Source organism: Xenopus tropicalis, chromosome 7 (assembly GCF_000004195.4).
Source record: "Xenopus tropicalis strain Nigerian chromosome 7, UCB_Xtro_10.0, whole genome shotgun sequence".
Taxonomy (NCBI): domain Eukaryota; kingdom Metazoa; phylum Chordata; class Amphibia; order Anura; family Pipidae; genus Xenopus; species Xenopus tropicalis.
The window spans coordinates 96,664,092-96,691,363 of record NC_030683.2 but is presented as its reverse complement, the minus strand read 5'-3'; the positions used below and the strand labels follow the sequence as shown (position 1 = coordinate 96,691,363).

At 40.3% G+C, this 27,272-nt stretch overlaps 1 protein-coding gene across 3 annotated transcripts in view; it reads left to right on the top strand.

Annotated features, from left to right (window-relative positions):
• Window positions 1–208: 208 nt before the first annotated feature.
• The window catches only part of LOC100145446 (uncharacterized loc100145446), a 71,333-nt gene continuing 44,269 nt past the window's right edge, over window positions 209–27,272 (top strand). Inside the window, exons 1-2 of one of the 3 annotated variants that reach the window (NM_001126900.1) lie at window positions 209–219; window positions 16,371–16,486. In NM_001126900.1, the coding sequence (NP_001120372.1) occupies window positions 16,438–16,486 (49 nt within the window). In that variant the 5' untranslated portion in view covers window positions 209–219; window positions 16,371–16,437. Of the gene's footprint in view, window positions 220–9,272; window positions 9,354–9,866; window positions 10,387–16,370; window positions 16,487–27,272 lie in introns of those variants that run through there. The other 2 variants (XM_012966070.3, XM_012966069.3) reach the window with 2 other exon arrangements.

Genomic DNA, 27,272 nt, shown 5'->3' with positions numbered 1-27,272 from the left:
TGTGGGGGGAAGTGTGTCCCAGCGCGGCCTCCGTCTCTCTAGCTCCTTACATTGTTGGAGATGAGCTGTGAGTACTAGCAGGAGCCGGTGGGAGGAGGAGGAGGGTGGGGAAGGAAGCCCAGTCCGCCCAACAGCGCGATCCTAGGGAGGTGAAAGCAGTGGGTATCAGCCGGCGGCCCGGCCCAGCAGCACGAAGCGAGCCTTGGGACCCGCATACAGGTACCGCTTTATCCCGGGATGGGAATGGCTCGCTGTGCGCATGTTTAGCCTGTCAGCTCCCACTGTCAGCACCAGAGCATCAGCGGCGCTTTGTCCTGAGAGGCAATCACTGCATGTACCGCAGCCTCTACTGCTGCATATCTTCCATCTTCCTCAGGGAACCATAGCCCCCAGCTTTCTGGGCTCTGCTCGCCTTATCCACTTTTATATGAACAAAATTCATACTGAATTGCTGTACTCCGGCAACATATGTTATGTGCACAAACCTACTTCAGGGACAAATCCTTGCATGATTCTGTTTGTGCCACCGAGCCCTTTGCCTTCCACTGGTGCTGCATGTACAGGGACCCGTCACACTGCCGTTTTCTAGCATTATACTCTAGGCGCAGGGATCCACATTGCCCTTGTGTTACAAGGATGTACAATTCTATTGTACAAGTATATTCTCTAATATTTGCTATTACTTACATTGCCTTTCTATAGCAAGCAATCTTATGTACAGGAGGCCAAACAGGCTTTATTCTGTATGTGCAGGGGTCCACATTGCCCTTGTATGTATGTATGTATGTATGTATGTGTTTCAAGGATGTACATTTGCTTAGTCTATTCTCTAATATTTACTATTACCTACATTGCCTTTCTATAGCAAGCAATCTTATGTACAGGAGGCCTGTTGTATGTGCAGGGGTCCACATTGCCCTTGTATGTATGTATATATGTATGTATGTGTTACAAGGATGTACATTTGCTTAGTCTATTCTCTAATATTTGCTATTACCTACATTGCCTTTCTATAGCAAGTAAACTTATGTACAGGAGGCCTCAATGCCAAACCATTCTGTATGTTCAGGGATCCACATTGCCTTTGTATGTATGTGTAATGTAGGTAGGTATAAGGATGCACAGTGTCTTTCACTAGTATTATTCTGTATGTGCAAATATCTACTTTGTCTTTCCATATACAGTTTGTATGTACAGGAGGCCTCACTGCCTAACTGGCATTATTCTGTATGTGCATGGATCAACATTGCTGTTGCACAGCATATGCTCTGATGAATGAGGGATCCAGCCAATACAAAAACACTAGGCAAAGGCAATGTGGATACTTGATTGCACTGAATAATAATAGGCGGCATTAATGTGGGTCCCTGCACATACAGACAAATGCTAGAATAAGGGAATGTGAAACATCACAGAAACACACAACGGGGATCCCTGCAGATGCAAAACAATGTTAGGGAAGGCAATCTTGTGCACATCTTCCCAAACATTGAATATATTTTAGAAGGCTGTGGTAATCCCTGCACATATAGAATGCATAAAACAGTGTGACCTCCTGTAGATTAAGACTGCTGCTATGGAAAGTAAATGTGGCTACACCTAGAATAACACTAGGGAAAGGTGCAGCGCACCTTTAAGATTTGTGATTTTTAGAGAGTGAGTTTTAAAAGCAAATTCAGAGTAACCTATATTAAATAACATATGTATACGTAAACATAAGCCTTATTCACACAACTCGTTCAACTGGGCCAGGCAGGCTGATTAGTTAAATGAAAATATGCCCCTTTAATCTCAAAACCAGATGGAAGTGATTACAGTATGCAATCAGAACAGATTTTTTTTTTTGCCTGACATTGTTTGTTGTAAATATTTACAATGCCTAGAGTTTACCCAAAACTTTTTTTTATGTGGAATTTCAATAATTTCTGTATAGGGGAGGAGATGGGTTATGTGGATTCTTCTGTCCTTTGTCACTGATCCCAGCAGTTCACTTGCATGCAAAGTTCTAGATATGTATACAAATACTTTACTGTATGTGTGTGGGCATTAGCAGATGGATATGGTTGCAGCTATCAGCAGCTTTGCTCAATGCATTTATCTTGTTTATTTAAAATGTAACTAGTTGTCTTATTTTGGCAATACTGATGTTACCCCCAGTTATTTCCTTTTTCTGTACAAATGTGTCCAAACAATTATAAGGAATTCCTGCGTAGAATGCAAGGATCAGACACAGGATCAGCCCAAGTTAAAAGTAGCTTTGAACATGTGATTTAGCTTAGAGTGACAATATAATTTATTTCTAAACAAACTTTATTTTCATAGTAATATTCAGTTAAACAGATTAACAGAGGTTAGCATTATTTATCTTCATATTTGATTTTTTTTATACCAATGGGAAAAAACACATTATTCTGACAAGGTAAAATCCTCTGCCAAAACCTTTACATAAGTAGCCTTCACTTATCAAATTATCTTTTACAATAGCAGAATTCTGCTCTGCTGTTTTAGGACTATTGTTTTTCTCCCTCATAAATCTAACACTGTTTAAGTGCAATGTGCTTTAACTGAATCCTCTACCCCAAAACCTGATGCGTAATGAAAGACACTCTCCCCTATGCATTCAAAGGGATTATTCACCTTTAAATTAACTTGTATTATGATATAGAGAGTGCTATTTTGAGACAGTTTGCAGTTGGTCTTCAGTTTTTATTGTTTGTGGTTTTTGAATTATTTAGCCATTTGTTCATCAGCTCTGCAGTTTGGAATTTCAGCAGCTATTTATTTACTAGGGTCTAAATTACCCTAGGCAGTAGTTTGAATAAGGGACTTGAATACGAATACCAGAAGCCTGAATAAAAAGATAAGTAATAAAAAGTAACATTAACAATAAAATTGTAGCCCTACAGAGCCATTATCCTTTGGTTGCCAGGGTCAGTGAAAAGAGTAAGGAAAGGAAAAATAATTATAATACTATAGAAATGAAGACCAATTTAGAAGTTGCTAAGAACTGGCCATTCTTTAACATACTTAACTTGAAATTAAAGTACTCCTTTAAATGTATTTGTGAATGCAATTGTTTATTTTATTTATAACTCTGTACTTCTGGTTCTGACTCTGAAAACAGTATAGCAGAATCAGCTAATTAAGGCTAATGCCAGACGAGGCGTAGGGCGGATATTTTCAGCAAGCGGAAAAGCGCTTGCTGAAAATTCTGCCCTACGCCTCCTACATGCGCCTGCACCCGAATGAATAGGATACGCTCGGGTGCAGGCACATGTAGCCATGAGAACGTAAAAACGTGAGAGTTTTAAAGTCTCGAGTTTTTATGCGTATTTCTGCTAAATGTACCTGCACCCGAGCGTATTGTATTAATTCTGGTGCTGGAACAAGTAGGAGGTGTAGGGCGGAATTTTCGGCAAGCGCTTTTCCGCTTGCCGAAAATATCCGCCCTACGCCTCGTCTGGCATTAGCCTAACACCTGGTGAAGAGCTGATTTCTGTGACACTGCTTCAAGCTAAATACAGAAAATAGAAAAGGATAAACAAACACTGATTTCAGTTGCAGTTACATTTCAAATAACTTTATTAGTGTATGCTGGAAAGTTTCTTAGATTTTCATTTTCTTTTGTTATACAAAGAACAATTTTGGGTGAAGGTTCAGACACATTATTGTTGTGAAACGATTAAAATCAGTCAGAGGATGGGATGATCAGATAATCGTTGTTAAACTAACATTTACTGTGCCTTTATTTTGAAGGGTTGGGTTAAATGCAAAAGTAAACAAAGGAACAGACAGCCATCGGTTAATATATGTATGATCTTGCAGCCAGATATGACTAAAGTTTTCTCACATATGGTTAACCATTGATGGATGAATAAAATTGTTTGCAGGGTGGCGACAAAATATGCCTGTGGATGGCCAGCTTTACTGAAATAAAATAAAATCTTTTAAGGGGTTCAGTATCAGGACTTGTGATTAACTTTATGCCTATTGTGTTAATCATAACAAATCTAGGATTTTTGTTATTTCTTGAGCTAAACAGTGCATCAGGAACATTAAAACTGCTCTAGACAGTAGTCTCAGAGTATGTTCAGCATAAGTCCAGTTCATTGAACTCACATTGAATAAGCGGGCTCTCTGCCCCTTTAATGGGCATACTATATGGAGTCACTGGTTGTTTACATATAACAAAGAGATCATAACATCTGTTATTATCATGAAATTGTGATCTTTTGAGTTATTTATTATCATTTAAAAGGCTCTTTTTATAGAAGGGCATATTGCTTTTTTATCCTACCTTGCTTGAACACACAGTAGACTTTGGAGCAAAATGCTTTGAAATAATAACATTAATGCACTGAATATTGCCACGTGGGGCGTTTTCTCAGCCTGCATATAAGCACAGGCCGAGAAACCTCCCCCCCCCGCTTCAATTTGCATTAAGGTGTGTCTGTACCCACACACTGCTTTTGGCCTGGGTACAGACAGAGCGGATTTCGATTTGAAAATGCATATTCATGCTTGCCACCGAAATCCGTTGCATATGCCTGCACCCAGACACACCATAAAGCAAAGTGGAAGGGTGGTTTCTTGGCCTGTGATAGCTTCCAGTGTGGCAGTAGCCTTAGGGCAGTGGCAGATGGGGAGATTAGTCGCTCCCCGTAATGCCATCCCACCGGCTAGAATGTAAATTGCTGGGTCGACTAATCTCCCCATGTGCCACTGCCCTTAAGTTTACAGCATACAGGGCATTGGCCTGCTGTAAACTGGTAATTTATACTATATGTAATAGACTGATAGCAAAAACAATTGGTTGTAGCAGGTGAAGATTGTTATATTGACCCAAATGGAGTACCCAGCTGCCAAGCTGGAAAAGATGTTAGGTTAAGGGAGGGTGAGTGCTAATAAAACATATATAAAACAGATTTATTAAACACCCGCTGCAGTTTGGGTGTATTTTTTTGCCCATAAGCACTTGTTCCGCAATAAACCTATAGTGTGAAGAATTCTGTACACAGTAGCTGGTTTTTTGTATACCCTGGGGGCTGGATGTATTTATGCAGGTATGACATTCTCTAAAGGTTATTCTCCTTTAAATTAAGATAGGCTTTACCAAACAGTACATTGCCCTTGGGCTTTTCTTTGTGAACCAACAGATCACCATGATGTGTACAATACTGTAAGGGAAATTTTATATTGCCGTGCTTTCTGCAAAGAGAGACTTAGCATTCTGACATTTGTAGCTGCCCGCTGTATCTTCCCAGACATGTGTCTTTATAGTATTCAGCATTAGTCCATTATATAGCACCAGCAAGTTCTCAGTAACCTGTGTATGTTACTGTTTTGCCAGACTTCTGTTTGCTATCATTATATTGTAAAGCACTGTGTAATGTAGCATATTTCACAGGGATATGATACAACTTGCTTTGCCTTGTGGCACCACTGAAAGCTTTGCAGGATTCACACCCTATCATGTAATGCCAGTAACTGACATCATTATTTTAACTTGATTCTTGAGCATGTGTTTTCCTTGCAAGCCAAGTACTTTGTGGGGGTTTGTCACATAAAGCACAATATTTAGTGCACATGTTAATAGCAAACCTGGTGGATTCTTCATTGGGGTAGAAACTCCACTTTCTGCCTGATCTTGAACCTTCCTTCTGACATTCTATTAAAATGCCCCATATTGGCCATGTGTGCAGTGACAGTCACTGGCATTTATCTGCAAGCAAAAGATCCTTTCACACCTGACATTAACATAAAAAAAGTTATTTATTTTTTTTGTTATATTAAAGTTCTGATTTCATGCATTAAAGACATGTAAAGTTTATTTCACTGGGGGTACCAAAATGTTGGGCACCACTTACCTTTTTACCCATCCCCATCCCACTGGCATTATTAAATAGTTAAGCTGGGTTGAAATAAGGCCAAAGTCCATCAAGTTAACTTTCCAAGTGAACCCAGCACATACACAAACCTATACTGACCTATCTATAGACTCACATACATAAACCCATACTGACCTATCTATACACTCGCATACAGACCCATACTGACCTATCTATACACTCACATACAGACCCATACTGACCTATCTATACACTCGCATACATAAACCATATATACCAACATCAATACTACCTGTAGATTTTAGTATCACAATAGCCTTGGATACTAACAGAATCTGCCATTACAACATCACTTGGAAGGGCAATCCCCAACCTCACTGCCCTCTCCCTGTGAAAAACCACGTACGTTGCTTCAAATGAAAGTTCCGCTCCTCTATTCTAAAGGGGAGGCCTCTGGTGTGCTGATCATTTCTATAGAAAAACAGAACACCCCCTATCTAACCCCCTTTTCTAACAGAAAATCCCTTTAATGAAGATCATGTCCCCTCACAAGCATCTTTTTTTCCAGAGAAAACAACCCCAACCGTGACAGTCTAACCTCATAGCTTAAATCTTCCATCCCCTTTACCAGTTTAGTTGCAGTCTCTGCACTCTCTCCAGCTCATTAATATCCTTCTTAAGGACTGGAGCCCAAAACTGCACTGCATACTCATGGTGAGGCCTTACCAGAGACCTATAAAGATTTTTCACGGTTGACTAATCTTGATGTCTGCCATCACCCACATAGCTTTCCAAGCTGGACACATCTAACTGAAACTCCCCTGTGACTAGTGAGTAGTGCTGGGAACTTTCAGCCAACTACTTTCACTTGCCCATGTCAATTAGATAATACCATGTGCTTACCCTACTGGGAATAGCTGGTGGTTTTTGAGTGATTACCTCAACATTTATGTAACCTGTGAGGAATTTAAAGTGATGTGAACTTGATCCTCCAAACAGGATCATTATTATCTTTTATTTCTATAGCAGCAGCATGTTATGCAGCATTTTACAGAGATTGTTCATCGCTGCTAAAGTGGAGTTTAAATCTAATGTGCCATTTAAAGTAAAACTATACCCCAGGACTGGATACTTAACCAACAGATAGTTTATATTATTTTAAGTAACCAATTAAAGAATCTTACCAAACTGGAATATATATCGGTAAATGTTTCTCTTTTTACCTTATGCCACCATTGGTGGGGTTACCTCAGGACTGCTTCTGCCAGGAGGCAAGGTAAGAACTGTGCCTCAGGCAGCAGTGAGTGGCCAGTTACCAGGGGTGGCAAAAATCCGCCTCTGGTAACTTTAAGAGGCAAATTTTTGTTGCTAAAAATAAAATTTGCCTCTGCTAGTGAAGAGAGCGATCTCTGAGTGATGTGCCCCCACCCCGGACCCACTCAGCGCTAAAGTTCTAAGCGCAGAGCAGAAGAGAGGGGTGGCATCGCGGCTGCTAACTAGTTAGTTTTATCAGGAGCCAGTTAACCTGCCTGTATGTTTTTGGAGCATGGGAGGAAACCCACAATCCCTGCAGATTCACTGACCCTGGCAGCCCATTAACCAGAGCTCTGTGAGGCTGCAGTTTTATTGTTACTTTTAATTACCGTATATACTCGAGTATAAGCCGATCCGAATATAAGCCGAGGTACCTAATTTTACCTAAGAAAACTGTAAAAACTTATTGACTCGAGTATAAGCCGACACCCCCAGTTACATGGGAGTAGGAGAAACAATAGGTTACCTCAAAGCAGTTCTAATGTGTAGCGCTGGCTCCTTCTGAAAGCTCAGACCCAAGCACAATGCACTGAGATGGCGCCTACACACCAATATTACAGCTACAAATACATTTGTTGGTTCAAGAACACAATTTTATTTGCTATGTAAACAGTGTAAAGCATGCTGTGGCTTCCCTTAATGGTACAACAATGTTATACACCATTACATAAACTGGAACTTCCTTAGGGGCATCTTTACTTCCACTTTCTGACCAGACCACATTATTAGCCCAATTATACACATACAATATGTAACCACTTGATATAGCAATTTAGCAATACAGACAGGCAGGTCAACAAACGGATAAAATGGTGTAGAGGCATAGTTGAAGGACTGTCTCATCAGCAGGGTCTGGGGGCGTATAAAAAACTCATGGTGGCGATTTGGGACATCAGTGCCCGATGAGACACCTACAGAATGGCCACCCAGCACCCTGCTATATTTCAGTGAGACCCAAATCAACTCCCGGTGTGCAAGTGAAGCAGCGGTACCTTGCGGTGTGCCCTGTCAGCAGCGCCAGAGGATCCGTAAGCCCAGCATATTTACGCTGCTCTTTAAATAAGCACATTGTTGCGGCAGCGCTCCTCTTAATTCCTACCTGTGTGTCTGCAAGGAGCCGTCGTGTAATCGCCTCGCCAGCTGCCGCATGACAAGGGTTAGAGGAACAGAGCGCTCTCGGCAGATTACAATAAGCAGCACACCCGACAGCAACAAGACACCACAACACCACGGTCTGGTAGTTTCGCGCTGCTTGGCCGGTCCTTAGAGGGACAACCTCAATAAAGTCCGCGAATGGGTCCTTCTCCTGTGTAGGCAATACAACGCCGAGTCCGAGCGCTATCTGGCGGGAACGAGCAGCTGCGAATCCATTTACCATATATGCGCGTATATGCTCGAGTATAAGCCGAGGGTTCCTTTTTCAGCACATTTTTAGTGCTGAAAAACTCGGCTTATACTCGAGTATATACGGTACTTGTCTTTCTTTTTAGGCCCTCTCCTATTCATATCCCAGTCTCTCATTCAAACTAGTGCCTGGTTGCTAGGATAATTTGGACCCAAGCAACCAGATAGCTTCTGAAATTCCAAACTAGAGAGCTGCTGAACAAAAAACTAAATGATTCAAACCACAAACTGCAATTGCAAAATGTCTTGAAAAAGTTAATTCAAAGGGGGACAACACCTTTAAAGATGTGAGTGTCACTTTCTGCGACACTCACACAGGCAGACCTGGATCATTGTTTCCATTGAGATGCTGAAACTTTAGGCTGGTGCAGTAAGTTTAAGTATAATAAATATGGTATTTTAGCCATATTCATTTTTAGGGTTTATTTCTTCTTTAAAACCATATTTAGGAGCCTGGCACTCCTAAGAGCCAGTATTTCTAACCACGGATCTACTATTGAACTTGTTAATCTCATGTTACACTTACTGCAGGAAGCTTATATCTGGGATGTATAGCAGACTGGCATCAAAGGACAATCATTTGAGGAAGGCATTTCTATTTAAATGTATCGTAGCAGTCTTAAGGCCAACTGGTTTGGTATGGGGGAAGAGCAAAAAATGCTGCCCAGCTGCTCCGACTCATCCAGCTTAATCAGTAGTCTTAATTGCCCCTGTGCACCAGCAACAGATGCACAGACTGCCAAGTGTCCCAGATGTCTTGAACTACTGCAAATGTGAAAGCGATGAGTAAGGCTTAGTAGCGGCGGTCTTAAGCAGGAGTTACTATAGCATCTTTGTTTACTTTTCATTTTCTTCTGAGCCCTTCTGTAGCACTGGCACATTCAGAGGCCGTGGCTAGAAAAGCTTTATGCAGCACACTGGTTCTTTACCTGAATGGTTTAAGTGGTATAAAGTATACAGCTGGTCCACTGTTAGGCCCAGTTATTATCAGTCTTTTGCCAGTTTATGCTCTACTTATAAGTCCAGTTAGAGTGTTTTGCATAGAAACTACATATTTACTGGGGGCCAAAGATCTTTCCTCATGTCTAATACTTAAGGCATACATACAATATGCAGTAGTGATGTGTGGGTTAACCTGCATGCATGAGTAGCATACACAGTGGGAGGTAAAAAGCAGGTTCAGCTTGCTTGGGTATGGGCAGGGCTGCTATTAGGGGGGAAAGGGGGGACTGTCTGCATCTGAAGGGGGGCCAGCTGCATTGCAAAACTTACACCAATTGCATAAATTACATACACATTTACTTCAAGACTTACAAAATTTAAACAATTCCTGCAAATACTTGCTTATCAAGCAGTTGCAATGCTGAGAAGCTTAACAGAGGCAGGCAGTGTCAAATTCCACTGACCTCTAATGAATTAAAAAACTTACTGCAAATTCAACTGATCTCTAATAATTAGTAAGTTTTGCACACTAAATATTTTTATTATTTATATGATCTACTTTAGAATAGTTATTTTACCTTACAGTAAGATCATTGTAAACAAGACATTTTCCATAAACATACATTGCAGCCACTTTTTGATGGTGGGTCTGGGTACGGGTCCTACAATGGCAACATTCTGTGGGTTAGGATGAGGTGCAGGTTGATATTTGTCCTGATACTCACATCACGAATGAACAGGCAATCGCACTATAAAGTGCCAGACTTTTCCTGCTTCAAGTAATGCAAGTTGTAATAACTGCGTCGGCTCTTTGATGCATTCCTCGCTCCGATGAACTGTATCCCCATCATTGTGATCCAATATCACCCACCTCGAGGTTGGTACATTGGGAAAAGATCCACTCGTTTGGTGATAGCATAGTGGGAGCCATGGGCAGAACAAGAAAGTATTCAGTATATTTATAATAGTTTATATAAACTATGTTTCTTAGCTACAGCAATTTTCACTATGATTGCGTCTGTAAAATATGTTTTTTTTAAAAGGTTAATTAAGTGGTAGTGAGCTCCCTTTTAAATGAAATTCAGAGCGTGATTTTCATGTAACCTTTTTTCCTATGGATGCTCTGATTTGATAGCTTGTTTGGTTTCTGGATATACCCTTCTGTGATGTTTGAATTTAGCCCTCAAGCCAACTGATTTTTCACAGAGAACATCAAAAGATGACTAACACATTTAATGCACCTATATGGAATAGAAGAGCTAATAAGGAACAGATTTCAATAAATGCTTTAGTGGGGTAGAAAGGAAGAGACTGCTTTATAAGTAAATTCTAAATTCCATGTGTTCAGTTTACACAGTATGTGTAACACAGCTGCTCCGTTCATAGAGTTGCTTTGAACTGATCTAAGCAATAAGTGTATTTCTACTTCAATAAAATATCACCTTTAGTTCAGTGTTATGTATGGTACTTAAGATAAACTGGGTAAATAAATAGACTGTGCACAATAAAAAATATTTTTAATATAATAAGTTATGCAAAATTGTACTCCACTTAAGGGCTGGAGTGGTTGGATGTCTAGCATAATTGCCAGAACACTACTTCCTGCAGCTGTCTAACCTGTACCTAGTCAGTAACCAATCAGTGCCTGGGGGGGGGGGGCATAATGGACATAACTGTTTGCTTTTGAATCTAATCTGTGTGCTAAGGATCAAAAGCAAACTCAATGAACAGTTATGTCCCATGTGCTCCCCATCAAGTCGTTGATGATACATACCTTGATAGGTTACTGATATGTGTTACCCCCACCTCCTCCCGGTTCTGGTAATACTAACCTTGCTTTGCTGGCTTTCGGACTGGGAGATCATAATTTGCTTATGACGTTAATTAACCCTTGTGATTATTTCCCTTGTATCAAGCCAGAATGAGGTGTGGTGTGATGTGATATTGTGGGTTGGAGGTGAGGTTACAGTGGCCACTTGATTGTAAATTAATGTATTTCTATTGCGCCTTTCTGGCCCCCCAATCAGTTCTTTCTGTGGTTTGCCCGCTTTATTTTTTATACCCATTTGTCTTTGTTATGCTCAATCTTCCCATAACCCTATTTATGTTTGAATAATAATGTGTTTGTGTATGCTGCTATATGTTTCTTTGGAATATTTCAGTACTTGTACTTAAAGGCAACATACACATTAAACCCAGGCCAAATGAAAGGCCAAAACTAGCAAAGCTGTTTGCACTTTCTTCTGCCTAGCTTTTATAATGTTCCTACATAACCTCGAGTCTTTCTAAACAAGGGCATGGAGCATGTACAGTGTTGCAGGTGCAGGCAGGCACAAAGCACAATAGATAGATAAGGTGTTGGCATCATTGTTGATGTCTGGATTGAACATGGTGGCTTCTAAGAAGCAAATAATTCCCTGGTTCAGGTTGGAGGTACCATTAAAGGAGACATATCGTATAAAAATTAAAAATGTACCAGTGAATTATACTTCTCTAAATATAGAAGGATTGTGCTTAAAAAAGATTTTTTGGAGGAATTCCCCCAAAACCCCACTAGTCACACCCATCTGTTACACTTCCTGCTGGCTGAATTCTCTGGATGTGCAGGAGAGCCGACGGCTCTCAGTACTGGCACTGCAGGATAGGAACCAATCAGCAGCTAGGTTGACCTGAAGCCTAAAGCCTGTCTTTGCTTGTGTGAGTGCAAGGCTGTGATTGGCTATCTCTCTCCTGCTGTGCTTCTACCAGGGACTGTTAGGACACTCTCAACCTTCATTCAAAACTCAGACAGAGAACTGATAGGATTTATAGGGAGCTCCAATAAAGGGGCCATTTTTGCAGATAGGTTTAATTTTTAGCCCAAAGTGAAACCAGCACCATATATTTTTTCATAATTGCCTACAAAATGTTTTTTTTATATTTATCCATTTTTTTATTCATTTTTTGCCATATCCATTTTTTTTTACATTTATTATTTTACCTTTAAAGTGGCTACACACCTGCAGATTTAGCTGCCAATTCATACCCTTCAGACTGATTCGGCAGCTTATCTGCCAATGTATGGGTTCCTCTAACAGGCCCACCAACTGATATCTTCCTGAAAATCGTCCAAATGTTGATTGGGCAGGTTTGACTTTCCTGTCCCTCTCCAAACGAGCAGATATTCACATGTATGGCCAGCTTTAGGCATTATGACTGCTGGTGTCTACATGCCATTTAAACCACTTTCCATGACACAGTTTGCAGGTCTGAGGTGATAAAAAGTGATTTGGTTATTTTCTGTGTTAGTCTGGTAAAAATGCCCTTTTTTGTAAGTTGCATAGAACAGCTTTTTGTGATTAAATATTTCCATGAATAGAGATTTATAAACACACAATTTTACTCTGCTTTTTCAAATTTTTTTGAAAAAAAATATTTAACACATTTTATATTTCCTCAGATTGCCCCAGATAAACAGACCTTAACTGAATGCACAAACTACTCCTAGCCAAACACCTATTCCAGACTAGAGGGCTGGCCTCAGGGTAAGAGCTGCAGGTGTCATAAATGATTCTTTGTTAGCTTGAGAAAGGACCAGGAGGTCCGAAACGTTGCTGTGTCTGTGCCATATGTACAATAAAGGCGGTTTTATGAAAATGAAATGGGAGTGCTGCAATTTCGATATATTTAAGTCTCAGGGTAAGATAGCCAGAAAGAGGACTCATGCTCAGTTTAAGTTGGACAGGAAGTGGAAACCAGGTAATTTCCCGATCATTATTATATAGTTCCACTTGTTTGGTGAGGATGGTAAATAACATAAAGACAAATGGCTATAAAAAAAGGAAACTGATGTTATTTTAAGTTTTTAAAAGTTAAAAATATAAATAAATAAAAAGAGCATCCAAGCAAAATGCATTGCTGAGTGAGAAGAGCATAATTAGGGAAATGCTTGTGTGTTTATTCCTTTGAATGATATAGTATGTGCAGCCCAGCTGGGAATATGCCAGCCTTTCACAGCAGTTCGGCAAGTTTTTCTTTTCTTGTTAGAACACGTTCCTTCATACAGCAAATTATTTTAGTCTTGCTGCTAACGTGTCTTAGCCTTCATAGCTGCTGGATATAACCTGAGAGACTAAAATAGACAATGTTTTCCTTGTTTTCAGGCTTGGGAAGAATTCTTCCTTTTCATTCTTCTATCTATAGCATCAAGATTGTTACCCTACAGCAGTGCTGTCCAACTGGCGGCCCGCGACCCCCCTCTGTGTGGCCCCCCACCTGTCTGGCTGCTTTGATGGTTTACCTTTGAGTAAGATTTAAATGGTATCAGTACTGAGATTAACTGGCCCTCTGCATGGTTCTCACCTCAGTTTCAGGCTGTAATCCCCCTGTATTGTTTAAAAATGTAATCCCCGGTTATGTTCACACCTTTTAATCCCTGCATTGTTCACCCCCTGCAGTGTTCACACCTCAGGCTCAGGCTGTAATCACCTGTTCACACCTCAGACATTGTAGGTACTGCCAGGCCTATGCTGCCTGTGTGTATGACACACACAGGGAGCATAGGGTAGGCAGATTATGGCACACAGGCATCATAGGGCAGGAAGGGTATGGCACAAATGGGTAGGGCAGGCAGAGTATGGCATACACAGGCAGCATAGGGCATGGAGGGTATGGCACACACAGGCAGGGTATGGCAGGCAGAGCATGGCACACACAGGCAGGGTAGGGCAGGGAGGGTATGGCACACAGGCAGGGTAGGGCAGGCAGAGTATGGCACACACAGGCAGCATAGGGCAGGTAGAGTATGGCACACATGGGTAGCATAGGGCAGGCAGAATATGGCACACACAGGCAGCATAGGACAGGCAGAGTATGGCACACACAGGCAGGGTAGGGCAGGCAGAGTGCTGTTTGTGTGTGCCATGCTCTGTCTGCCCTTTGCTGCCTGTGGGAGGTGTACCTGGCAGGGGTTTGTTCTGGGAGTTTGTTAGCAGTTGGAAATAGCCATTAAATGGCCCCTAAGGTGTGTAATTATGTGCTGGGGGTTGCTGTACTATCCACAGGGGAAGAGGAGGCATATAGATTTAAGGGTATGTCTTAATATGATATAATATAATTCTTTCACATATGACGGTTGATATACCCGCAGTAAGGACCAAGCATTTGGGTTTTTGCTGCACTACCACCATTGTGATAAAATAGGTGTGGTTTGAAGTGGGTGTGGTTTAAAAAGGGGGAGTGGTCAAAACTGGCTTTCATTAGCGGCCCTCCACAATGTATGATAGAGAAATTCCGGCCCTCTGCACCACAGAAGTTGGACAGCACTGCCCTACAGCACGTCTCAAACACCAAATATGGCCCTTCTGGCTGTTTTATGTGGCCCCTGGTGACTGTGACTGACTGTGCAGCACCAGTGGCCTGACTGCACTGTGACTGTGCCTGACCGTACAGTATCTTAATAAAAAAATTTGTCCGGCGACCTTGTGTCGCCTGTGTTTTAGATTTCTAGCTTACTAGCAGCCAATAGGCTCATGGCACAGTGCACCCATTTCTTCCGGCTTTCTTTAGCCAGTGGTCAAATGAATGAGCCTGACGTTAGTATAAACTTCTTGTGACCATCGGTTTCCAGCCAGTAGCATGTTTTCAAGCTATATGTGCCTGTAACTATATCCTTCTGAAGAGGCTATCCACAAGTCCGGATGATTCCCTATATGTAGCCAACTGTGCCTTAACACTTGTTGATAGTTCTGCAGCAAGTAAAAAATGGTAACATTGGGTGAGTTGCTGGTATAAAATATGAAATGTGAAAATTTGTATATATGCTAGTCGTAGGGGCCGATTCATTAAGGTATGAATCACGAAATCCGATCATTTCTGAGAATTGAAAATGTCCCAAAAATCCTTTGTGTTTGAATACGAAAATTTTGTACTTACGACCTGAATGTTCTGAAATTTTCATAAAGAATTGATCGTTTGCGAATGGTGATCCCATAGTCACAATATTTTCGTATCCCAACAATCGTAAACGGCGCTAAACCTTTCTGACTTTGATACTTCAATGCATGATGTGGTAAGCTTTCCTAAGGACTCCATTGGACTCTGCAGCTCCTACCTGGCCGAAGGAAAGGCACGATACTGAGGCTTGAATGAATTCCGAAACTTTTTGCGAAAAAAAGTTTTTGTCGCACAAATTATCGCAAAGTACGAAAAAGTTGCAGAAATTAATGAAAAAATCGCAGAAAATATGCACAGTTCTAAAACTTACAGTGTCTAGAGTGGGTAGAAAAAAAAACGGGTCACTCAAATAATGTCGCTTGTGAGTATGGAAGCTAGTGGGTAGCAGGATGGGTTTGGATAAAGCTGTAGTGGGCCAAATGTTTTAGCAGTCTCCCTTATTAGGCTTAAGCAGGTCTCTCCATAGTAAATTTTTGGATAGCTTATTTTATTCAAAGTCATGCATGCATTCATTTAGTTATACATCTAGTACAAAGTGAACATTAATGGCCTGTTTTGCCTTCCAACACTTTACAGTACAACTACTTATTACTCTCTCAACAATGTAAAAAATTATAGATTTAAACAATTGTTTTGTGTTATTTTGTAACTACTGACTTAAATCCACGTAAACAAACCTCTCACTCCCTTTTTGTGAGACCAATAATTCTTGGCCGCGTAGCTGTATGGTTGCAGTTATATTTTTAGCCACACAAGTGTGCTTTACAAAGACACATGCCAGTGACCTGCTGCAGGCAGTGTTCCTACCTTTCAGCCCTAAAGGTGTTGTTGACTTACAACTATCTTAACCTAACATGAATAGAAATGTTTTGCTAGACTGATGTTCAGATTGCCTGAAATATAACAACACTTTTTTTTTCTTTGCAGCTTCCATAATCAGGTTTCATAGATGTGAATTAAGGCACTACCAGCCAGTTGCATTAAATAGCACAATATGACCCACATTCCAATAGACAAATCCAATCTTCCCCGTGTAAATGATGGTAAGTAATTGCAATTGTGACTTTATTTTGCTTTGGCACCTACTAGCATTTCTAGACAGGGGAGATTAAAGAGAGAGCCAACAAGCAACATGACTTCAGTAACTTCACTTTAACATCTCCATCATCTTCTACTTGTAAACTGCCGTGTTTAACATTACAATTTACAAGAATGATTACTGAAATGCTCCAGGAGATCTAATCTTATGTTTATCTTCTTGGCTGGGTAATGAATTGCTAAAATTTAGTTTTAGTAAAATTAAATGATTCTGGGCTGCCCCTTACCTGGCAGGAAGATCAACCAGATGTTAGTGCAATATGGCTAAACTTCTGTAATTCCATCAGCTCATTGCTCTGATCACTAACACATTTTTGTGATCCACATTCAGCCAATTTCATTTGAATAGAAGTAGGAAAAGTACTGTGGCCTTCTGTATCTGCCAGTGGCCTCATCCACTTGCTGATAAGAGGTGTCAGCATTATATTTTCAATGTAATGACTAACAGAGGGGCAACAAGATAACAGGACAGTGTGTCCTGATTGCTAAACAGGAGCATACACAGTGGAAGCCATTCTCAACCTAGCTTCCACCAGGCATGCTCCTGATTTTTGATTAGTTCTAGAGACTGGAAAGGAGATGGTTAAACATAGTTGCCTCCAACCTCACTGCACTGCTCTTCAGTTGACTGTTTTTAGAAGTCTTTCTAGTATGGTTTGGTTGGGGAAGGGGGACCTGTGAGGGTAGCTGGTGGTTACAAATGCATTGGGTGTGAGGTTTTCTGTAAATGCTAAGTAAATTATAAAAAATGTAGGAACTGCTGAGTTCCTGCTGAAGTTCGGTTCTATTAACCTGAATGCATAAGGCTGAATGTATTATTATTATTATTATTATTATTAACATTTATTTATAAAGCGCCAACATATTCCGCAGCGCTGTACAATAAGTGGGTTTTATACAGTGGACATACAGAGTAACATATAAAGCAATCAATAACCGATACAAGAGGTGAAGAGAGCCCTGCCCAAAAGAGGTTACAATCTACAAGGAGAAAGGGTTGAGACACAAGGTGTGGGAATGGGCATGACCAGAGTTGTGAGAGGGGTGGCACAGGGTATTGCTAAACTAGATTAGGGTAAACTTCTCTAAATAAATGCGTTTTTAGAGATCTCTTGAAGGCAGAGAGATTGGGAGAAAGTCTGATAGATTGTGGGAGCGAATTCCAGAGAAGGGGAGCAGCCCTTGCAAAGTCTTGAATGCGAGCATGTGAGGAGGGGATGAGAGAGGAGTTGAGGAGCAGGTCAGTAGAGGAGCGTAACAAGCGGGTTGAATGGTACCTAGAGATAAGTTCAGAGATGTAGGGTGGGGCAGAGTTATGAACTGCTTTGAATGTGAGAGTCATTAGTTTGGATTTTATCCTGGATGGTAGGGGAAGCCAGTGCAGAGATGGCAGAGTGGCATGGCTGAGGAGGAGCGGTTGGAGAGGTGTATGAGCCTGGCAGCAGTATTCATTATGGACTGGAGTGGGGACAGTCTTTGGAGGGGAAGGCCAATTAACAGAGGCAAGATATTATAAGAGAGTGAATAAGAATTTTGGCAGCATCTTGGGTGATAAAGGATCGTATTTTGGAAATATTTCTTAGGTGAAAGTGACATGATTTGATAAGTGATTGGATATGAGGAGTGAAGGACAGGGCAGAATCAAGGATAACCCCAAGGCTAGAGATCTGTGCACAATTTCTAATGCCATTTCTTGTGGAATTTGCTTTTGGTTTGCAAGATATGATTTAACATTGGTGAGATATGTTGATGCAGTTGCTAACAATAGAGAAAGCAAACCGCAGGGTCTCCTTCCTCCATTTAGCAGGTAAATCTCCGCTCTATGCCAGCTCCAATGTAGGACGGGGGGGCGGGATTTACAGGCCGGTGGAGGGACGACACGTCAGGGCGAGGGGACTGGGTAAGTTTGGTACTCTGCGTCGGGCCACTCTGAAGATTATTTTTTGCAGGGTCGGCCAGTGTAGAGTAGTTACGCCACTGCACATTTGTAATATATTTTCTTAAACAAAAAATTATTTTTCTGTCTTGTTATGCTAATTTCCAGGATTTCTATGTTTCTTAAGGAAAAAGGTTTTGTGTTTCTATTTTGCTTTGAAACATATATTCATCTTATAGGACACTTGTATGCAAGTTTTTTTAATGAACAACTGGCATATCAGCCAGAACATTAGCAATTACAGTGATATAAAATTATCTCCAGTTTTTTTTTCTCTGCTGCCATGGCTCTGTGTTCCATTAGTTAAGTGATCTATCGTCTCGTAATGTGTCAGGATCCAAATGTGCTTAGATTACATGCACCAAATCTATTTGCAGACACATGTTACCAATCTGGAATTTGTTTTGTGGTTTCTATAGCAAATTTAAGAGGTAATAATTGGTGTTGTTAATTGATTATATTTTGGCAAGTTTGCACAAATGAAGATAAATATATAACAATTACACTTCTAACTGTAATTTAATATTAAAATATATATGTATTATAGCTACTTATCCTTGAACTGCTGTAGCAGGTATCCCAAGTTCTGTTATATATTATATACAGAAATTACGGCACTGAGGCTACAGAAAGGATAACGACCAACTAATTATGGTGTTTTTAATTTTTTTTTCAATTATGCATGACTGCCAGCTGTGATGTTAGGGAGACAGTTTTGGATTAAAAACTGTTAAAAGGAGAAGGAAAGGTAAAAAAGTAAGCTTTATCAGAAAGGTACCAAAAGAAACATAGGAATTCTTGTTTCCTTTTTTTTTGTAAACATGTTCTTGGGTGTCTGAGTTCCTCTCTCAGAAAAATCCTTCATTCTTGGGGCCAGAGTCTGTTCAGTTCACTCCTCTCTCCCCTCTCCTGCTCCCCCCTCCCATAAGAATTTATAAAACTAATCTTGGTTATAACGGCTAGAGCTGCAAGCAAGAAGCTATGAAGACCAAGCTAAAATGGCAGCTGCAATATTAAACCAAGAAAGCTTCTAGGGCTCTTTACTTATGTTTGATAAAGCTTTCTGCAGAATAAATATAGCATTCTAGGTGGCACTAAAGTGGCAAACCTATTGGCAGTAAAATGCTTTAGTTTAGTTACGGCAAGTTAATCTTAAATCTCACTATAAAATAAAATCAGAAATAGAAACAAAACAGTATAAAATATTATGGAGCACACTGTCAAAATTAAGATTTTTAACTTTGATCTCATAAAACTGCTGAATGGAAATCAGATATATGTTGACACACCATGGTGCAGCTGTTTGTAGTTGAACACTTCCAGTTGATTCACATTAAATGCATGAATGTGGCTGGGATTTGACTACGCAGAGGAATTGATCTGCTTCAACTGAATTGTAACTATATGCACTGAAGTGGTGTCCACTATGTGTTGAAGTGGTTGGTACAAGTAGAGTTCCTTCACTGGGGTAATTCAGCCAGCAAAAAAAACATTGATAATCCTTCATGCCACCTTAAAGGAATACTGTCATGGGAAAACATGTTTTTTTTTCAAAGTGCATCAATTAAAGGGGTGGTTCACCTTTAAGATAACTTTTAGTATGTTATAGAATGTACTATTCCTAGCATTTTTGCAGTTGATCTTGATTATTTATTTTTTGTAGTTTTTGAATTATTTGACTACTTCTTCTACATTAGTGATCCCCAACCAGTGGCTCGTAAGCAACATGTTGCTCACCAACCCTTTGTATGTTGCTCCCAGTAGCCTCAAAGCAGGTGCTTATTTTTTAATTTCTGATTAGGAGACAAGCTTTGGTTGCATAAACCAGGTGTAATTGCCAAACAGAACCTTCTGTAAGCTGCCAGTCAACATAGGGGCTATCAAATAGCGAATTATAGCTATCATTGGCACCTCCAGGAACTTTTTTGATGCTTGTGTTGCGCTCCAAAACTTTTTCCATTTGAATGTAAAGGTAAAAAAGGTTCCTGGTGGTGCCAATAAGAGCAGTAATTGGCTATTTAATAGGCCATGTGTGGACTGGCAGCCTATAGAAGGCTGGTATTATATTGGGTTTTTATGCAACCAAAACTTGCCTCCAAGCCTGGAATTCAAAAATGAGCACCTGGTTTGGGGGCACTGGGAGCAACTTCCAAAGGGTTGGGGAGCAACATGTTACTCACGAGCCACTGGTTGGGGATCACTGATCTACATCATACTAATAGTTAATTTCAAGGTGAACAATCCCTTTTAATAGGGCTTCTATACCAGAATCCTGCATTAAATTCAATTTTTTTAAATTTAATTTTAAAATTTCACATGAGGCAGCAGCCGATCAGCAGAACAATGGGAAGGCAGCAAAGATAGCAGCTCCCAGTAGATATCAGAATAGTACTCAATAGTAAGAAATCCAAGTCCAGCTTGGGACTCCTCCAGTTACATGGGAGTAGGAGAAACAATAGGTTACCTGAAAGCAGTTCTAATGTGTAGGGCTGGCTCTTTCTGAAAGCTCAGACTTGGGCACAATGTATTGAGATGGCGCCAACACACCAATATTGCAACTAAAATACATTTTTTGGTTCACGAATAAAATCTTAAATGGTAGAGTGAATTATTTGCTATGTAAACAGTGTAATTTAGAAATAAAAAGTACCCCATAAAAATCATAACAGAATCCTTTTAAAGTACAACTAAGGGAAAAATATTTTATGTGCCAAGGCCTTTTAAGTTCTGAGCTATTCTCAATAGTTCTTTTTTTCTGAATTTGTGAAAATGTGGCAGTTGACAGTTGAGTCCATTTACATCAATATTTATTTATTACATACCAGACATATAGAATGTCTAGTGTTGTTGATATCTACTGTGGTGTAAAAGTATATCCAAGGGGCAAAACTTATAATGGCTTTGTCATGATCATTTTATGGGAAAATACCATCAGTCCAACCACTCCCAGTCACTTTTTTTTGTAAATGAATTCCTCAGTGTATGCCTTTTGACTCACTTTGAAAACATGTCTGTATTCTCTCGCAATAGTCACTCCTGCAAGCGGTTGCTTCTATCATTTTTTTTTCAGAGAGAAAAGCAAAAACATAGCACAGCAACCCCCAGCTCATACTTAAACACATTAGGGACCATTTAATGGCTAACAACTCCCAGAACAATCCCCTGCCATGTTCACCTCCCCCAGACCGTATAGGGCAGACAGTATGGCACACACAGGCAGGGTAGGGCAGGTAGAATATGGCAGTATAGGGCAGGCATAGTAGGGCACACAGGCAGTACTCTGCCTGTACTATGCTGCCTATGTGTGCCATACTGTATGGACTACAGTCTGTCTGAGGCTTTTGTGGCCATTAACGTGCTGAAACCGGAAAGAGCCTTCCTCAAACTGTAGTCACAAACTAGGTGGCATAGAATTATCAAGTGCCATTGTACGCTATTACTTTAAGGTTAAAACCTGAAATGGAACCCGGAGCTCTGCCCCAAAGAACAGCCTCAGATCTGTATTTTTTGTGCAATTTTTTTTTTTTTATCAGAGAAAATAACTCCAATTTTTTTTGCAATTTATTATGTGATAAAACCACAACAAATCCGAAAGAAAAACGCACCATCTTTTAATATAATGTAGAAGTCAATGGCAGGTGTCCTTTTTACAAATGGAAGATCTTTCTTTGCTTAGTGGTTTTAGTCGTTTGTGGGTTTTTTTGTTGCATTCATTTGTGTGAAAATATGAAAGTCACAGTTTCTGCATTTTTTTTGGTTTTGCTTTTTCAGTTTTGGATCTTTTAATATATGACTAGGGGGCTAAGACACGAATTCCAACCGAATTGGAAAAATTCCGATTGGAAAACGAACATTTTGCGACTTTTTGCGATTTTTTCGGCGACTTTACGACTTTTCGGAAATTATCGCGACTTTTTCGTTACCAATACGTTTTGCGCGAAAAAACGCGAGTTTTTCGTAGCCATTCCGAAAGTTGCGCAAAATCTGGCGATTTTTTCATAGCGTTAAAACTTGCGCGAAAGGTCGCGCCTTTTTCGCAAGTTTTAACGGTACGAAAAAATCACCAGATTTTGCGCAACTTTCAGAATGGCTACGAAAAACTCGTGTTTTTTCGCGCAAATCGTATTGGTAACGAAAAAGTCGTGATAATTTTCAGAAAAAATCGCAAAATACCGATCATTACGAAAAAAACGCAATCGGACGCATTCGGCCCGTTCGTGGGTTAGTAAATGTGCCCCTAGGCATTTGTGATTTTGTGGAAATTAGTTTAGTTGTGGTTTAAAAATCCAAATGTTTATAAATGTCCCCTTTATTCTTTTTGGTGAATTTTTACCGTTTGCATTATGTATGCAGGCAGGTAGTGTTCTCCTGGCACAAATGTTCCCTCAGCATTGCCCCGTATGTAGAAATACAGTATGATGGTTCTGTACAGAATCAATGCTGGAAACGTGGTGTCATCATGAGCATCTGAGATAAAAAAAAAACAACTGCTATTTTAACAGATCAAGAACCACAGCTTCCTGGATGAAAATATGATATCATTGTGAACAGTGCTAGAAATTTAAAATAGTAAACATGCGTCAGAGCTAAATTCAGAGGAACATTTGTGTGGGTGAATTCATAGAGAAGTTAATTAACCTCCCCCCCTCCCAAAAAGAAATTATTTTTTGCTAAAGTGACACAACATGTTGACACGTGACCATGATTCTGCCAAGGAAACGACATAAATACCGTGTAACGGATGGCGAGCATTATCATACATTTATAATTCTTCTTATTGTGAGCAGCTCTGAAAACTTTTCTTCATTATTATATGTATTTATGTATTACACTGTTTGGACTAATCAACCAAGAAATTGCTGGGCCTGTTTCCAAATATTTTAGACTGGTTCAGTTGAATTGATTGGAAGAACAAACAAATTAGCTGATGCTTTTCTCGTGCAAAGGAGACACTGGCAGACCAGAATGCTTGTCTCAATAGAATGATATAAAAAGGTAGAGCAGTCTGTCATAGCTGCCTGTCGACAGGCTTCTGCTGAGTGCTGGTTGGGCAATTAATTCAAAACTGGCTATTCCCTTTCAAAGTTCATTCACAATATTGAGACGTGTCGAGCTAGTAAGGTATGTGTATCAGACTACCCCCTGACCTGAAAATGTATGGGCATGCCTCACACACCCAAGGCTGTTTTGTTGCATTAGTACAATCTGAACACATCTGGCACTATATATTTGTGAATATAGTTATTAAAAAGTAATATAGAGAACTTCAGAATTAGAATATGATTAGTCATAGGGAAGACTCAATAAATACCTAAGTGCATAAATAAGTTCTTGCAGAAATCAAAGTAAATTCATCCCATAAAACTAACAGAACTATACAGAAGAAGCAGAATTTTACCTTTATGATTTCAGTGGTAATATGACTACTGAATACAGCTGTGTCCAGACTAACAGCACAAGAGGAGGTATTCACTGTAATTTTATGGATAGTTAATCACTATCCATAAACCAGTTGGACTGGCCCGGCGAGACACAGGGAGAAAACAAAGTGGGTTCCCTTAAGTGCCGTGACAGACGAGGAGATTAGTCGGCGCGCGATAAATCTCCCTTGTCGTGGGCAAATCATCTTCCCGATATGCCATCCCATCGACTAGAATGTAAATCGCCAGTGGGATGGCATACGTGGCGTCGGAATCGCCGAAGTTTCCTCTCAAGGCAACTTCGGCAATTTTGGGAAATCGTCGCACCCCATATGTCATCCCACCGGCGATTTACATTCTAGCCGGTGGGATGGCATATCGGGGAGATAAGTTGCCCACGACAAGGGAGATTTGCTGCGCAGTGACTAATCTCCCTGTCTGTCACAGAACTAAGGGGGTTTTATTGCCATCGCCGAGACCTGCAGGACTGTATGTTCAGGCTCTACTGCACATATGCTCTACTAACACAAGGCCCGCGGGCTGAATCCGGCCCACCTGGCTGTTTTATGTGGCCCTAAGTGAGTGTGTAGGACCATCCAGTGTGATCAATTTCCATTTTCCTCACATAGTAACTAAGACTAAGGGGGAGATTTACTAATCCACAAATGCCCTGAGCGTATTTTCCGCGACTTTTTCTGCGCTTTTGCAACTTTTTGTACTTTGCGACAGAATTTGTGAGACAAAATCGGATTGTGCTGAGTTCGAAAGTTTCAGATTTTTCAAGCTTCGTTATTGTGACTTTCTTTGGGCCAGGTTGGAGCTGCACAGTGCCATTGATTCCTATGGGAGGCTTCCAAAATCATGCACAGAAGGATCAAAGTCGGAAAGGTTTCCCTGCATTTTACGATCGTTTGGTACAAAAATTTTGTGACTTTCGGATTGCCAATACGATATTATCGTGACTAGTACGATTTTTTCGTAAGCATATTCCTGATATTTTCGATCTTAAGAAATTATCGTATCGTAATTTATCCCATTCGGGATTCGAACTTGTGATTTCATGAATTTGGCCCTTAGTATCTTAACAAAAAATTCGGCACGCGACTGTCATTCAGCAAACCTCTTCTACATAATATCCTGCCTTGAATGCTCCCGAAATATTTTATAGTAATGTTAAAAGTACAAGTTGTGCTTGTTTGCTAAGCTTATTTGTGTGGGAGGGGAAATTATTTCTGAGTAGCGGCCCAGAACCCTAATTCCCACAGCTCTTATAGAGATGATTTATTCTCTTTTGTTGAGTGAAAACCAGCTATTCTTAGAAAGGCATGGAATCCCGGTTTGTAGTTCTCTCTTTTCTCTCTTTTTATGTTTGGAATTCTTTGAATATTAACTTCTTCTAACAAATATATATATATATATATATATATATATATATATATATATATATATCCTCTGACTTAGAATGTGGTATTTTTTTGTGATCACAGATAAGAGAATTTGCCTTTCATGCAGACTATAAGCATGTATCTGGTCATAAAATGCACCGAAGATTGCTGTTTTCTCATCAATGAAACCAGTCACTAATTTGCTTGTTATTGCCTCTCCGACGAATTACATATTTATTGCAGATGTATATTAGTGTAATTAGGGCTCTCCCCACAAGTAACGAAACCTGAAATACAAGCAACTCTATGTAGAACTGTGAAAACACAATCTCAGGTCCTGCCTGCAGGAGGCAACTTTGCGAAAACCAAAGCGATGCAAAGGGCTTTCCACCAGCGACTCCTATTGTTGCCAATGGAAAGGCATTTTGGAGTGGTTAGTAACACTCTCCGTGGGACATCAATCTTAAGCAACTTAAATTTCTACAGATAATTCAACAGTTAACACAAAGGTCTAATTCAGTCTTTACACTATGGGACTATTTTATCATACATTGTTTTTATGAATGGGAGAAAAAGCAATGTTTGGTCCTGTTATAAATTTTTTTTAATGGAGGCCTGGAAATGTCATGTTGTCAGTATTTCAAGTTATCTATATGCGTGCATTAATGTTCATACAGTGCTTGTTCTTTTTTTAGAGCCAATTGGTAAGCAGATAGAATGCTGACTGTCAGCATGTTGAGAGCCTATAGTACACAATGGAATTTAAATTGTGTTAGGTGAGGGGAACATTTTTTTTTGAAAAATGACATAATATAAATGGGAAAATGCTATATAAATGAGTACTTTTATTAAATGCTTAATTGATTGTTAGTTTTTTCTTCAGAAGCATTCCAGCTTGGAAGCAGGGGCTTTAATACCAATAGGAAAATGTCTGAATAGAAAGATAAAGAATAACAACAATAACATTGTAGTCTTACAGAGCAGTTGTTTTTTTGGCTGCTAGGGTCAGTGACCCCAATGTGAAAGCTGCAAAGAGGCAGAAAAGGAAGGCAGATAAGGCACAAATCAGACCAGCTGAAAAGTTGCTAAGAATAGGACATTCCATAACATACTAAGAGCTAACTTCAAGGTGAACTGCCAGTTGTGTCATTAGCCTAAAGCTAATACATGGCCTGACTAGGTTGGATAGTGTGTGAGCTGGGCTTGTACAGTATATGGCCTATTTACTTCCCCTTATTAAGTTTGGGTGCTATTCCATTGGCTACACTGAATACTTCCTTTGTATATTTGCTGTCTAGCTCTGATAGATAGGAGTATTTCAAACTGGGCTTTGTTGTTGGCTGCAGTTTTAACCCAAATATGCAACAATTATAAAACAATTTTATTAAGGAAATCCCATGTGCCTTTGCTAAAAAAAAAAAAAAATCCAGCAAGCCATTACTTGAAAATACAGTGGGCTGGCAGTAAGGGGGTGCCAGACTAATAGGGGCTTTCCATTGATTCAAATGGGAATTTATCTGCAGTTAATGCCCTCATTTTTTAACTGTATGACTGGCCCGGTTGGTTTGAGGCCCTATTTGTGCACATACCCCCCAACTGTTCCCGCTTTCCGCAGGACTCTCCCGGTTTTAATAGTGCATCCCGCTGTCCCAGATAGTTCATTCATTGAACTATCCAGGCAGCGGGATTGCCCCCATAGACAGTACCCCCCCCATAGACAGTACCCCCCCCCCCAATACACTGTGCCTCCTTCTTCTCCCGCTCCTTCTTCTGCGGCTCCTTGTTCGGCGGCGATAGGCCCTTTTATAAGGTTGCGCCCCGTGCGTATTGGGGGCACTGTCTATGGGGTCAATTGGGGGTACAGTGTATGGGGGGTACTGTCTATGGGGGGTACTGTCTATTGGGCCATTGGGGGCACTGTGTATGGGGGGGGCAAAACTGGTACATAGTTATAACTCACTTATAACTGACTGCCTTCTCTCTATATTTG